General features: G+C 34.8%; 3 protein-coding genes across 4 annotated transcripts; all 3 read left to right on the top strand.

Annotated features, from left to right (window-relative positions):
• The first annotated feature begins 4,131 nt into the window (after positions 1-4,131).
• LOC143602496 (ribonuclease 1-like) lies at positions 4,132-5,256 on the top strand. Of its 2 annotated transcripts, none has more exons than XM_077079576.1 (4): positions 4,132-4,242; positions 4,356-4,511; positions 4,704-4,915; positions 4,990-5,256. In XM_077079576.1, exons 1-4 carry the CDS (start codon positions 4,132-4,134, stop codon positions 5,210-5,212), a joined length of 702 nt encoding a protein of 233 aa, XP_076935691.1. In that variant the 3' UTR covers positions 5,213-5,256. The 2 variants fall into 2 exon arrangements, with proteins under 2 accessions (XP_076935691.1, XP_076935692.1); XM_077079577.1 differs by having other exon boundaries at positions 4,138-4,242; positions 4,704-4,908; positions 4,995-5,256.
• A 1,599-nt stretch (positions 5,257-6,855) lies between these two features.
• LOC143602497 (ribonuclease 1-like) lies at positions 6,856-8,153 on the top strand. The gene is made up of 4 exons (XM_077079578.1): positions 6,856-7,079; positions 7,208-7,363; positions 7,482-7,680; positions 7,779-8,153. The coding sequence occupies exons 1-4, from the start codon at positions 6,969-6,971 to the stop codon at positions 8,000-8,002; spliced, it is 690 nt and encodes a 229-aa protein (XP_076935693.1). The 5' UTR covers positions 6,856-6,968; the 3' UTR covers positions 8,003-8,153.
• A 1,640-nt stretch (positions 8,154-9,793) lies between these two features.
• On the top strand, positions 9,794-10,959 carry LOC143602498 (ribonuclease 1-like). Its single transcript, XM_077079579.1, has 4 exons — positions 9,794-9,883; positions 9,954-10,109; positions 10,397-10,595; positions 10,736-10,959. The coding sequence occupies exons 1-4, from the start codon at positions 9,794-9,796 to the stop codon at positions 10,957-10,959; spliced, it is 669 nt and encodes a 222-aa protein (XP_076935694.1).
• Positions 10,960-14,295: the final 3,336 nt, after the last annotated feature.

The following is a 14,295-nucleotide window of genomic DNA, read 5'->3' as shown; positions in this document are numbered from 1 at the left end:
CTATGTAGGATTAGTTAAGTTCTAATATGTTATTTGCGTGTGTGAGATTTTCTTAAATGGGTTCTATATATTTCATTTTAATGTGATATATATTTTCCTGGTTTCTGAAGTTACTTGTAAGTTATTATTTGACTTGATTTAACATGTGCATTTTTCTACAAAGGAAATGAGCATTAGAGTTTGTTTGTGTCCGATCCGAACCGGAAAAACTTGTAAATCAAGTTGATAGACATGAGAACTCCGAAATTTAGTGAATCCACTAGAAAATATTCTGCTTTCGCCACTGGTTGGCAGATGCAGCCTAGGGTCCTTTGAGGATCCATTTCAAATCATAATTGACGCTAACGGGAAAATTGTTATAAGGATTCATTGCCAAATATTTTTCGTTGATTCCTTTTTTGAGTTGGCATTCGGTATTTGTTGTAATATTCTACAGAAATCTCATATCGATTGTTAATGAAAGATGTTGAGCTCATGAGTATTGTCCGACCATAAACACCAACATGTGTTAGGCATGTTAGTTGTACATAAGAACTTCACAGTTAAGCGTGTTGGGTTTGGAACAATTCCAGAAATGGTCTTAAGAAATCTTCACTCAAGCAACAAAACTAATTAGTGAGCTCGTCATGTCAATTCGGATAATAACGGTTGACATGTGAACAATGAGTTACATATAGTATCTTCGAAGTCTTTTATGTAGTATTTTCATCTTTTCTTTACAAAAGTCGTGTTGTTAAACTATTAATTTATGATCCATAATATATTTGACCGAGCCTTGCCAAAGTCACTTCGTCCCAAATAGCGAGGGCTCGAGTCATTTAATTTACACATGTGTAGATTTAGTTGAAAGATTACTGGTTGTATGAGTTATCGCCATGAAAAACGAAAAAAAATTGTGATCTTATTTCTATGTTTTTGATCTTGGGAAATTGAGAAGAAAAAAGATTGGAATCTCCTTAATTATGGTTATCGAAAAAGCTCTTGGCTTAAAGCTCACTTGGTAAAAGCTCGTCTGAAACCTAGCCGAGCCCCCAAGGATGGTTCACCCGGTTTGGCTCAAATTATTTTTATAGAAAATAAATAAAAAAGTTTCCCCTTTAGTAAAAAAAACATAAACAGTACACTACTCTTCATTTTGAGTTCAAACATTTGCATGCCTCCCTCCTATAAATACACATACCAACCACATTCTCATCACACACATTAAACTAAACACTAAACAACAAACATGAAGACACATTTGATGTTGATCAAGCTTTTAACCCTGCATTCCCTACTTGTACTCTCTGCTTCACACGCTTTTGATTTCTTCTACTTGGTTCAACAGGTAATTAAGTCATAATAAAAATCTTCATCACAATCACATAGGACTACTCATTTGACTCAATTAATGCTGTTTTTGTATAGTGGCCAGGATCGCGATGTGACACGAAATACAGTTGTTGCTACCCGACTAATGGAAAACCAAAGCCAGATTTTGGAATTCATGGACTTTGGCCTAACTGGATCAATGGGTCATACCCATCCAATTGTGACTCTAATAGCCCTTTCAATGCCACCAAGGTGAATCTTTTACCATTTTTCTATTATTCATTGGTCCAAAATTGCACGTTGCACGTGAACCTGAACAGGACTCGTTTGACCCAAATTTTTTTTATTGTTTTGGAACTTTAATACTTTCAAATTACATTTTTACAACAATAATACAAATTTATATAAAACAATTACATTTTAATTAAATTATCTCATGTTAATTTCATTATTGCTTTAAATTTTAGCATAAAGTACTTAACTAATTTAAATTATTACATAAAACCTTTTAGGAAAATAAAATAAAAATAGTTGGGTTAAAAGGGTCGACCCATGAACCTATAGGTTACCCCAAACCTGACCCATTTATTAACTAAACGGGTTCAAACAACCCAAACAGACAAATTTAGTGTTAGGTTTGTGTCGTGTTTTTGGGTCATGTTAGCAAATCACACCCTATGTCTAGTTAACCTTTTGTCTCACTATATATTAATAATTCAAATTAATAAATGTACTAAGAAAATTAATGTGATATTACATATAACAGACCTCATGACCCAAATGGAGTCACATTGGCCAACATTATCGTGCCCAAGCAATGACGGGCAAAAATTTTGGGGTCATGAGTGGAACAAACACGGGACATGCTCGAAAACCGTACTTGATCAACACGAGTTTTTCTCGGCGACTCTTAAACTCAAAACCCATATAAACCTCCTCGGAGCACTTAAAGAAGCCGGTATTATTTACAACTTACAATAAATAAATCATTGTGAAACAAAATGTGTTTAATTTACTATTTTTTTTGTCTAAAAGTTTATAATGGTATATACTTATATGTTAATCTAGTAACTTTTTTAAAATAAAAGTTTACTGAGACATTGTTAAAAATTTCTAGTTCTGTCAGTGATGTTTGGGGTGGAACAATTGTGTAGGGATTCATCCAAATGGGTCAGAGTATAATGTGACTAGCATAAGGCACGCGATTAAAGAGGCTAGAGGTTACACTCCATGGATTGAGTGCAATAGGGACATGTCGGGTAATAGCCAATTGTACCAAATCTATTTGTGTGTTGATTCGTCGGGTTCACGCTTTATTGAATGCCCGGTCACTCTAGCCAAGAAGTGCAATACCGCTATCAAGTTTCCTTCTTTCTAGGTTGAATGTTTTAGTTCCTAAGTTGAATGTTTTAGTTCCTTGATGTATCATGTATGGACTTGTTTGATCTTAATGTTCAAAATAATAAAAATTTTTCCCACTTGGGCCATTTGGTATGTGTGTGACTGTGCGTGTAAATGGGCTTATTATAATGTGATGGGCTTAATTAAGTAGCGGTGCAGAGCCGGTTTATTGTCAAACCGGTTGGGTTTGAAACCAGTTTAGTTTCGGCCCAAAAAAAGTTCAAAGTCAGTTTTTGTCCAAACCAGTTCGGTTTAAAAGAAATTTGTTTGCTGGGAAAGGATCGGTTCGGTTTGAAATCGGGTTTTTTTGTTCAGTTCTGTTTTGACCAATTTAAAACCAATTTCAACACGGAGTATACGCATCAGATGTCCGGTTTGGTTTCAAACCGGTTCGGATGTGCACACCTCTATATACAATGCTCGTTTCAACAATTTATGAAGCCATGCACGACTAGTAAAAACGGCCTTTTAAAATATAAACTAGTATTGTAAACATAATTCATTAGTATGATATTAAACAAAGTTCACTTAACTAAAATCATGGGTGATTCTTTTCTTAGTATTGATCCAAGCCAAACACATGACAGTATACAAATAACTGAATGAACAAACACGTGATCATTTAGTTAATCTTAGAATCATACACGTTTATGCTTTTATTTAAAATACTCAAATATAATTTTTTTATTCATTGCTTGAAAAAGTATTAACAGAAGTAACTCTATTATAACATGCTAGATCATTCTCTCATATGCTATAGAATAATAACAAAATTATATAAATTCTATAATTATTTATGTATATAAAGTCTAAAGTAAATATATATTTTTTGAACGGTCAACGAATCCTATAAATAGGCTACTGGCTAAATTCACTATACCGGGGTAAGATTTTTAAAATGTTTTTTTTTGGTAAACCAAACTTCATTTTTCTTATAAAAATGTAAATAAATTTATAGCTTATACATAAAAGCGTGAAAATAAGATTTATATATTAATAAAACGACATGTAGCCCAACGGTATCAATGCACTAAAATAGTGTCCCTAGTAAGTGTTAAAAGAGTTTTCAAGTTCCGGTATTCTAATTAAATGGTATATATTTAGGAGTAGGTTTACGGGTGTGTAAATATAACATTAAAAACTTATATTTTTAGTGAGAACGCTCCAGTAATCCAGTAAGCAGAATTTGTCAAAATAGTATTTATGTTCGGTAAGTTTCTTAATTTTTATGCAGTTATAACTAAACCAAATGGTATAGTTATAAATAATAACTTCATGGTTTATACATCTTGTTACGTGAGACAAACTTCCACCCAATATAATAGACATGAAACTATACTTGTAGAGTTGTAGGTCAAGCTTTAAATCTAACTTATTGTGTGACACTTTCATCACACACATTAAACATTAAACACAAACATGAAAATGGAATCCAAAATTCATCTACTTTTGATCAAGCTTTTAACTCTACATTCCCTACTTGTACTCTCTTCGTCACAAGATTTTGATTTCTTCTACTTGGTTCTGCAGGTATGGAAGTCGCTCCGATTATAAAAACGTACATTACTCACAATCATGTACATGTACTAGACACAAATGGCTACATAGGACTCATTTGATTAAAATGTTTATTCTTTTTGTAGTGGCCCGGATCGCAATGTGACACAAAATCCAGTTGTTGCTACCCAATTACTGGAAAACCAAAGTTGGATTTCGGAATTCATGGACTTTGGCCCAACTGGAAAAATGGTTCATACCCCTCCAACTGTGACTCTACCAACCCTTTCGATGCCTTCGAGGTGGATTTTTTACCAGCTCCAATAAATTTATTTCTTTAACGAGAAATGTTACTCCTACTTTATTTTATGTCAATAAATTTAAACTAATCATTTGCTTAGATTTGAACCTAGGATTTCCCATCTAAAAGGCATGTGCTTTTATCAAGTGGGCTAACTTCATATTGACTAATTTTAGTTCACTGTTAATTATAGATTTTAGACCTAATGTGCCAAATGGAGTCAGAATGGCCAACATTATCGTGCCCAAGCAACGACGGGCTAAAGTTTTGGAGTCATGAGTGGAACAAACATGGGGCGTGCTCGGAATCCATACTTGATCAGCATGAATATTTCTTGACGGCTCTTAATCTCAAAACCGAAATAAACCTCCTTGGAGCACTTGAAGACGCGGGTATGATTTATAAGCTATAATAATTCATAGTGAAACAATTTTTTTTCTTTGGTCACAAAGTTTATAATGTTATATGTTTGGTATAAGGATTCATCCAAACGGATCAGCGTATAGTGTGACTAGCATAAGGGGCACGATTAAAGAGGCGAGAGGTTACACTCCGTGGATCGAGTGCAATAGGGACGTGTCGGGTAATAGCCAACTGTACCAAATCTATTTGTGTGTGGATTCGTCAGGTTCACGCTTTATTGAATGCCCGGTCATTCTAGCCAAGAAGTGTAGTACCTCTATAAAGTTTCCTTCTTTCTAACTTGAATGTTTGGTTCCTTGATGTATGGACTTGTTTGATCTTACTGTTTCAAATTCCATAAACTTTTCACATTTGAATTGTTTGGTATTGCTGGTGTGGTGTGTGTAGATGCACAATACCAATTTGGTTTGAAACTAGTTCGGTTTTGGTCAAAAAAAAAGGTGAAAATCGTTTTTTGCCTAAAACATTTCAGTTTTGACTATAATTTTTGAGCGGTGAAAGGATTGGTTCGGTTTGAAACTAGGTTTTTTTGTTTGTTTTCGTTTTGACGGTTACAAACCTGTTCCAATAGAGTTTAGACATCACAGGTCCGGTTTGGTTCCAAATTGGTTCGGATGTGCACCTCTATATACAATGTGGTGCCTGAAATTTCAGAGGCCATGTGCCACTAATAAAAATGTACCTTTAAAATATAACCTTGTAATAATCAAATTTCATTAGTATGATATTAATTGTTATGACAGTAAACAAAACAAAGTTGTTATATCAAAACGGCTTATTTTTCTATGAGCCAGGCGCTTTTGAAGGAAACCCGACCGATAGTGATTTAAATGACAGATACTTTAGCTTCATCAGTCGCCTTAAATATTCCAGTTTCTTTAAATCTCATTAAGTATTCAATAAAAATGTTCACTTCTTTTATAGCAACATCAAGAAGCATATCTTCCGATTCTATTTTTTTTACCAAGTTCGCCGTGTGTAATATTTTATATCAAATGACGATTGATACCAAAAGTTCAAAATCAATTAGTTCATCATATGCTAGTGGTTTATAACAATTCATCTAAAAAACCCATTATAACAATTCTTATAGCTAACGTAACGGATAGGAGAAAGACTCTAAATAAAAGGTATTGGACAAGCTCTTAGAGAATAATATCTTTTCTTATTTATTTCATGACTAAATATCTCTTCAGCCGGCCTGTACGTTAGAGTTGGATCGAATCGACTTCGTCTTCTTCCCAACAATGAATCCCGTTCAAGCTCTGATAAGATGAATTCTAGAGTAGAGATCTCGCAATGCATTCTAAGCCCACATCATTGGTGTCCTTAATATTTTGTGTAATATACTATTCTAATCTCATACACTAATAATAGTATTTTCCATTTGAATTATGGGAGGGTGTTAGAAATATTCAATTCAATAGAGAAATATAAAATTGGATGTGGCTCAATGGTAGAACATTCACTTTATAAGTGAGAGGTAGGGGGTTCAAAACTCACTATCACCAATTTATATGGGAGATATGATGGATGACCCTGCCTTGCCAGGGTTCGAGTCCTGATCTCACCCGGTTTTACCGGCTCCTCGTTGTCGTGCCATTCTGCGGGCGTGGGGGTCGGGTTTTATCCGGTGAATCCCTCAATAGGTGGACCGCTAGGGGCTCCGTCCGTCCGGACTAGTGGCCGGCTCAGGCTACCTTTAGCCAATGAAGGCCACGTACAAAGTACCCGGTGTTACTTAGTTGGTCGTTCAAAAAAAAATTAGAGAAATATAGTATTATACTTATTTGTATTATCCATTGTCGGCTACTAGAACACCACTTTCATTAAGAATAGTAAATAATTAATGGCCTATTAGTTACACTAATTAAATATAACGTGTAAATAATTTCTCTCTAATAAAATAACATACCGGCCATACTCTTCATCTTGATTTCATACATTTGCATACACACAACATCTCTCCTATTAATATAACTCTAAAGATACCTTTATCACACACATTAAAACAATATAATCATTAAACACTGACATGAAGATGCAATCCAACAATCATTTCTTGTTAATCAAGCTTTTAACCCTACATTACCTACTTGTACTCTCTGCTTCACAAGATTTTGATTTCTTCTATTTGGTTCAGCAGGTAAGATGGCCGGTCTGGTTAGCAGGTAAGATGGCCGGTCTGGTTATGAAAACATTAATCACTATCATGTAAATGTACTAGACACACATGGGCACATATGACTCATTTGATTCAAATGTTGTTTTTAGTGGCCAGGATCGTATTGTGACACGAATAGCAGTTGTTGCTACCCAACTACCGGAAAACCAAAGGCGGAGTTTGGAATTCATGGACTTTGGCCCAACTGGAACAATGGTTCGTACCCTTCGGATTGTGACTCTAGCAACCCTTTCGATGCCTCCGAGGTGGATCTTTTACCATTTCCTATGCTTCCTCATTGGTCTATATTTTTTGTCCTTTTATATATTAATATAACTTAATAAATGTACATTATGTACTATGATAAATCAATCTGAATTACAGATTTCAGACCTCATGAGCCAAATGGAGTCAGAATGGCCAACATTATCGTGCCCAAGCAACGACGGGCTAAAATTTTGGGGTCATGAGTGGAACAAACACGGGACGTGTTCAGAATCGGTGCTTGATCAACACGAATATTTCTCAACAACTCTTAATCTCAAAACCGAAATAAACCTACTAGGAGCACTTGAAGACGCGGGTATGATTTATACGTTATAATAAATCATTGTGAAACAAATGTTTTTTTTTTTACTTTTCTTTTGTCACAAAGTTTATGGTGTTACATGTTTGGTGTAGGTATTCATCCAAATGGGTCAGAGTATAGTCTGACTAGCATAAGGGATGCGATTAAAGTGGCGAGTGGTTATACTCCGTATATTGAGTGCAATAAGGATTCGTCGGGTAATAGTCAGTTATACCAAATCTATTTGTGCGTGGATTCATTGGGTTCGTGCTTTATTGAATGCCCGTTCGTTCCAGGCGAGAGGTGTGGTGCCTCTACCAAGTTTCCCTCATTCTAACTTGAATGTTTTGGTTCCTTGATGTATAAACTTGTTTGATCTTACTGCTACATATATTGGAAACTTTTCACTCTTAGAATTGTTTGTTGTTGCGTGTGTGGTATAGTTGGGTTTAGTATAATGTAATAAGTTTAACTAGTAGTTGTGTGTGTTTATAACTTTATATACAAACATGTTTCCTTGGGGTCTCCGGTTCGGGATTGATGAGGCGAACTGATGTACGGGCTTCCCTTTGCGGACGTGCCAACTAGCATCCCATGGTTTCATACTGGGGAATGAAAATGATCGGGTGAGCCAGTGACTAGTTAGTGATCCAAATGGTATTGATCATTCAAAAAATAGAGACATCGCAGGTCCGGTTTGGTTCCAAACCGGTTCGGACGTGCAAGTTGGAGGCCATGTGTGACTAATAAAGATTAGCCTTAAAAATGTAAGTGTGTATTATAAACAAAATTTGTTAGTATGATATTGATGGTTATAACAATAAACAAAATAAAGTTATTATATTAAAATGCAAGTAAGAAAATTGAATTAAATATATAAAAGAATTTCTTTTAGTATGATACCCTGCACCCACATTTTTTACTGAAGCATTAATTTCTTTTATTTTTTTAATACAAATTATTTTCATACAGATTATTATTGATGTGGTAGTTGTAGCACGGATTCTATCTAAATGCTACTTTAGTGATTCTCGAGTTGGATCATCAATCATACTGGAAGGATGATAGGTGAATAGGTGATTGAGTAAAGATATTATTTTGTCAACTTATGTTGCATTTTTAGAAAAAGAAAAATGGTTGAATTTACCATGCATAATATATATTTAAATTTGTGGTGACTTTGCAAACATATTTATGTCAAAGGAAATTAAAATCTAAATTTTTTTGACTTGTTTGATCCGTATCCAGTTTTATCCAAACTTTAGAACGCAAGGAAAGATATTTATGACATTGAAGTGCTAAACAACGCCGCATCGTGTCATATTTAATCAAAGGTGTTGCTAAACGTACCCCTTCCTCGTACCATTTTTATTAAACGTACACCTCATTGAACTTAATAAACCAATTGTTATTGGTTCTTAACATTATTTATGTACATATTAGCCCCTACAATATTTTTCTATAACATATTTTTTACTTACTAGTCTCCACTACATATATCAACTTAAAAACAATAAAACTATTATTATTAATTTATTTTTATTAGTATTAAGATTGTAAATATTTTAATATCATTTTCCTTTAATTTTAGTAGTATCAATATATATATATCTATCTATGTGTGTGTGTGGGGTTTTATAATTATAATAATGCATAGACACTAATAATAATAAATATTATTATGATCAAATACAATAAACACAAAAAGAGAAAAAAATTAAAAATAAATAAAACCATTATAGTTCTTAATTTAATATTTTAAAAGAAGATAATAAAATGTTACAAATGATTAATATGTCAAAAAAAATTAAAAGGAAATGAAAGTTTAAGGAATGTATGACAAGTAGTGGAGTACGTTTAGTCTATCCCTTAATCAAATGTCGGTGTATATGAAGAAGTGTTTATTTGTTTATGACTTATAATTATAGTTTTTGGTTAATCATTATTTAATATAATATAATACGTACGCGTAATATTCAACCAATAATAAATTGCAATTTAGTTATCTATTGTATTTTGTTATAATGATTCAAAGCATACTCTACTCCCCATTTTGAGTTCATACATTTTGCATGTACGCAATATCTCTCCTAATTATACACACCAAACTAAACAGCCTACAACAGACATGAAGACTCATCTGCTGTTGATCAAGCTTTTAACCCTACTTGTACTCTCTACATCACAACATTTCGATTTCTTTTACTTGGTTCAACAAGTAAGTCATAAAAACCTTAATCGCCACCACCTAGGATTCATTTGATTCAAGATGTATGTTTTTTTTGTAGTGGCCCGGATCACAATGTGACTCAAAATTTAGTTGTTGCTACCCAACTAAAGGAAAACCAAAGCCGGATTTTGGAATTCATGGACTTTGGCCCAACTGGATCAATGGTTCATACCCCTCCAATTGCGACTCTAACAGCCCTTTCAATTCCTCTGAGGTCGATCTTTTTATCACTTACTATAAATATTTTGTGTTAGGATCAAATACAAACAACTTTTAACGCGAGAAACGTACAAATAACAATAGTAATTATGTTGACATTAAAGTAATACTGTACAAATTATTTTTCTACATCATTCTTTTTTTAATTTTTATAGTCCAAAAATGTAGAGTTATTAGGTTAATTTCACTTGTAGAGTATTACTATTTGTTAGTATTACCTTCTGTCTTTCTATATATTAATATAAATTATTTAATGTAAAAAATAAATAAATTGAGTTACAGATTATAGACCTCGTGAGCCAAATGGAGTCACACTGGCCAACGTTATCGTGCCCGAGCAATGATGGGCAAAAATTTTGGGGTTATGAGTGGAACAAACACGGGACATGCTCAAAATCCGTACTTGATCAACATGATTTTTTCTCGACGACTCTTAAACTCAAAACCCAAATAAACCTCCTTGGAGCACTTCAAGACGCAGGTATGGATTACAAGTTATAATAAATCATTGTGAAACAAATTGTGTTTTTTAGTTTATAAATTTGTATTTTGTCTAGTAACTTTTTTAAAATAAAAGTTTCTAATTTTGTCACTGATGGTTGGTCTGGAACAATTGTGTAGGGATTCATCCAAATGGGTCAGAGTATACTATGACTAGCATAAGGGACGCAATTAAAGGGGCGAGAGGTTACACCCCGTGGATCGAGTGCAATAGGGACGTGTCGGGTAATAGTCAACTATACCAAATCTATTTGTGTGTGGATTCATCAGGTTCACGCTTTATTGAATGCCCGGTCACTCTAGCCAAGAAGTGCAGTCCCTCTATCAAGTTTCCTTTGTTCTAAGCTTTCACTTATAAATGTTTTGATTCCTTGATGTGTGGATTATTGGACTTGTTTGATCTTATTGTTGCAATTGGCAAATAATGGAAACTTTTCTGCTTAAGCTGTTCGACTTTGTGTATGTAATGTAATTGGGTCCTACTATAATGTGATTGGTTTTACTTCATCCGTCCTATTAAAAGTGTCATGGTTTGAAAAACACAAAGTTTAAGATAAATTGAATGATTAATTTTTTTTTGTTTACCAAATGATAATAATACCCTTGAAAATTAAGTCCATCAGTATTGCATTTTAATGTTATTTGTGTGTATTTAAGGGTAAACTTTGAAAATTGGCTAATAAATTTTGAAACTGGATATTTATAATGGGACAAACAAAAATAATGTAAACACATTGACAATATACAAATAACTAGGGGTGAGCAAGTTAACCGCCATAACCGTTTAACCGAACCATAACCGACATAACCGAACCGATTTTAACCGATAACTGACATAACCATGGGTCGGTTTAGTGAATTTTCAAAAACCTCCAAATATGGGTCGGTTTTGGTTAAAGATAATTTCAAACCCTCCATAACCGAATCGACCCATTTATTTAACCAACAATATGTTTGAGGCTAACTTCCACCAAACATATGGTCGGATTATAACATTTTGATGGTTTTGGTTCAACGTTTACTATTGAATTAACTTGGAATTTCATTGTTGGATTATATGTTGTCGTTTTTTTAATATTTGGTATTAGTATTATGGATTATATATTTTGTTGGACTATGTAATGTCATTTTTTTGTAATATTTGATACCAAACTTTTAGGCGTAGATACATTATTTTGGTTATGGTTAACCACCCCAAACCCACTTGTTATAACCTTCAAAACCGATTAACCGAAACCGCCATAATGGATCGGTTATAGTTATGAATATCCATTAATTGATATATCGGTTATGGTTATGAGTTTAACTCAAAACCGCCTCAAACCGACCCATGCACACCCCTACAAATAACTGAACAAACAAACACATGAATCATGATCATATATATCTTTAAACTTAGCATGATACTAGTTTATGATGATATTCTAAAAATTCAAACATAAACTTTTATCCTTTTCTTCAGAAAGTATTAATCAAAGCATCTATCATATAATTATTTATGTGTTATAGTTACATGGGTTTGGATTAAATACAAATGAAACTAACGTGTTAAACGTGAGAATCAAATAGAGTAATTATATATATACAATTAGAGTAATCATGTAATTACATCATAGAGTATAATTACTCTATGATGTAATTACATAAATACACTACTTGTATATATAATTACCCTATTTGATTCTCACGTTTAGCATGTTAATTTCATTTGTACGTTAACTTTTCTCATAGTTACATAAACTCTATTACATAATTACATAAGATCGGGATCATAGCAAGTGAAAGACCATGAACCTTTTTACAGGACTAAGTGTATCTTTCTTTATTTTGAAAGACCATACTAATTTATTTATTTATTTTTTATAAATATGTAAATAACTTGTACATAAAATCAAACTAAAGTGGCGTTGGCCAAGGCATGGATCAACCATTCAATGGACCCAGATATTGAGAGTTTGCATAAACACGATTCATTTTGTAGGGAACTCGTTGAATATTTTGATTCACAAGTGGGGCCAAGCGAGTGTATTGTCCTGGAGTTAATTCAAAATGGAGGATTTTAACAAGAAGGGTGGCAAGTTCAAAGGTATCTACATGGCGATGAGGTGTAGTGGTCAAGTTGAAGCAAAGCAGATGTAAAAACCTAAATTGATGCGGGGATTAATTAGTGTATGGGAATAGTGGTGAAAGGTTTTTCTGGAAGAAGTTCACAGTGAAAAAATGGCTAATATTATTATTGAAATGAGTTTCTTTTGTCACACTTTCTTGCCTGCCCCCTTACAAGTATCAATGTGCCTCTCTATATAACAAACTAAAGAGCATCTTTTTCTAGTTGACCGTTGGACTGGGGTTGCTTCCTTTTATCCGCTGGTTCTTCCTCTGACCTTTGACTTATGTGGAGCTCCCTATTATCCACCGTGTGCTCCCTTTCCTTCAGGCATACGTCATCGCCCAGTTCTCCTGTGGGGCTCAGGCCAACAACGACCCTTCAGCATTAGCCTTGTCTTGTTATCTTAGGGGTTCTTGAGCTTTCCTTGGGCTGGACCTGCTTCCTTGGGCTTTTTGGGTGGGCCAAAATCCGTGTAGTCTCTTCAAGTCCCCTAGTATAAAGCCCATATTATTTATGATGTGGGTGTTATACTGAATCTCCTTTTCTTAGCAGGCCATCACTTTTCTTAGCAGGTCATTACTCTTTGGGCTAGTACCCTTATCTTGGGCTTACATCTTTATCCAGGCCCTCAGACGCCAGCTGTCACGCGGTGAAAATGTGTGGTCCTAGTTTAACCGCACGCTTCTCCATACGGTAATTAATATATTACTTACCTCTCATCCCATCTTCATAAATCATAACTCATTTCTCTCTCTCTCTTCTTCATCTTTCTCTGGCGACTTTTCCCCTTCGTTTAATCGATCGTCTTCATCAGGTTAGTAGTTCTTATTCTCCCTTGTTCTTTTATCTGACCATTAGTCAAGAAGGTTTGTCCACGATAACCTCGATTTTGACTCAAGAGCATATGCTTCAGCTGTGTTCTCGCTATAGTATCCCCCTATCCTTGTCACCTGTTCTTCCTGGACCAACTGAGACAGCTCTTAGCCGGCCCAAACTGATCACATTGTACACTCGGAACTTAGAGTGCGCCAACATACGTTATCCCTTGACCGAGTTCCAAACAGCTCTGTTAAAATTTCACAAACTAGGGTTTTCGAAAATCCATCCGTTGGGTTTCCTGAGAGTTACTCATTTCGAGGTGGCCTGTCAGGCCATGGGCAGTTTCGCCACAGTGCCGTTGTTTCGTCGATTTTATCGCCATAAAGTCGACGGTGATTGGTTCACCTTCGAGCGACTTTCGGCGAACAGATACCCGGCTTGTTGTTCCAAGATGCCCACTGGTTTTAGTCCTAAAGAATGGAAGAATAGTTTCTTTTTTGTGTCTACCGCTTTTGCCCCATGGCTCGTCAGTCGCCGACGAGCGGACTTTGACATTCATGATGATGTTCCCCGTTCTCCGCCCTCTCAAGACAACCTGTATAATTCTCTCGTTGCTTGTCCAACTGAAGCTAAGACCTTTCCTGAGCCCTTGCTGGTCATGGCAGGATTGAGCCGTTTATGGCCAGATCCTTCCACACGGCCAACCTTATTTAAAGGAAGCCGAGGTCTTTCACCTCCCCCCTTTTGTTTT

This window comes from Bidens hawaiensis, unplaced genomic scaffold (genome assembly GCF_021521415.1).
Source record: "Bidens hawaiensis isolate Kalapana, Puna unplaced genomic scaffold, B.hawaiensis_p1.1 tig00059038_1, whole genome shotgun sequence".
NCBI lineage: Eukaryota > Viridiplantae > Streptophyta > Magnoliopsida > Asterales > Asteraceae > Bidens > Bidens hawaiensis.
This window is presented reverse-complemented; position numbering and strand designations above follow the sequence as displayed.

Bases quoted from the DNA above. Each gene is read 5' to 3' on its own strand.
- LOC143602496 (XM_077079576.1), top strand. From the start codon at position 4,132: ATGAAAATGGAATCCAAAATTCATCTACTTTTGATCAAGCTTTTAACT. The intron at 4,512-4,703 runs GTGGATTTTTTA...TGTTAATTATAG, and splicing joins ACCCTTTCGATGCCTTCGAG to ATTTTAGACCTAATGTGCCA. The intron at 4,916-4,989 runs GCTATAATAATT...GTTTGGTATAAG, and splicing joins GACGCGGGTATGATTTATAA to GATTCATCCAAACGGATCAG.
- LOC143602497 (XM_077079578.1), top strand. From the start codon at position 6,969: ATGAAGATGCAATCCAACAATCATTTCTTGTTAATCAAGCTTTTAACC. The intron at 7,080-7,207 runs GTAAGATGGCCG...TGTTGTTTTTAG, and splicing joins TCTTCTATTTGGTTCAGCAG to TGGCCAGGATCGTATTGTGA. The intron at 7,364-7,481 runs GTGGATCTTTTA...TCTGAATTACAG, and splicing joins ACCCTTTCGATGCCTCCGAG to ATTTCAGACCTCATGAGCCA.
- LOC143602498 (XM_077079579.1), top strand. From the start codon at position 9,794: ATGAAGACTCATCTGCTGTTGATCAAGCTTTTAACCCTACTTGTACTC. The intron at 10,110-10,396 runs GTCGATCTTTTT...ATTGAGTTACAG, and splicing joins GCCCTTTCAATTCCTCTGAG to ATTATAGACCTCGTGAGCCA. The intron at 10,596-10,735 runs GTATGGATTACA...ACAATTGTGTAG, and splicing joins TGGAGCACTTCAAGACGCAG to GGATTCATCCAAATGGGTCA.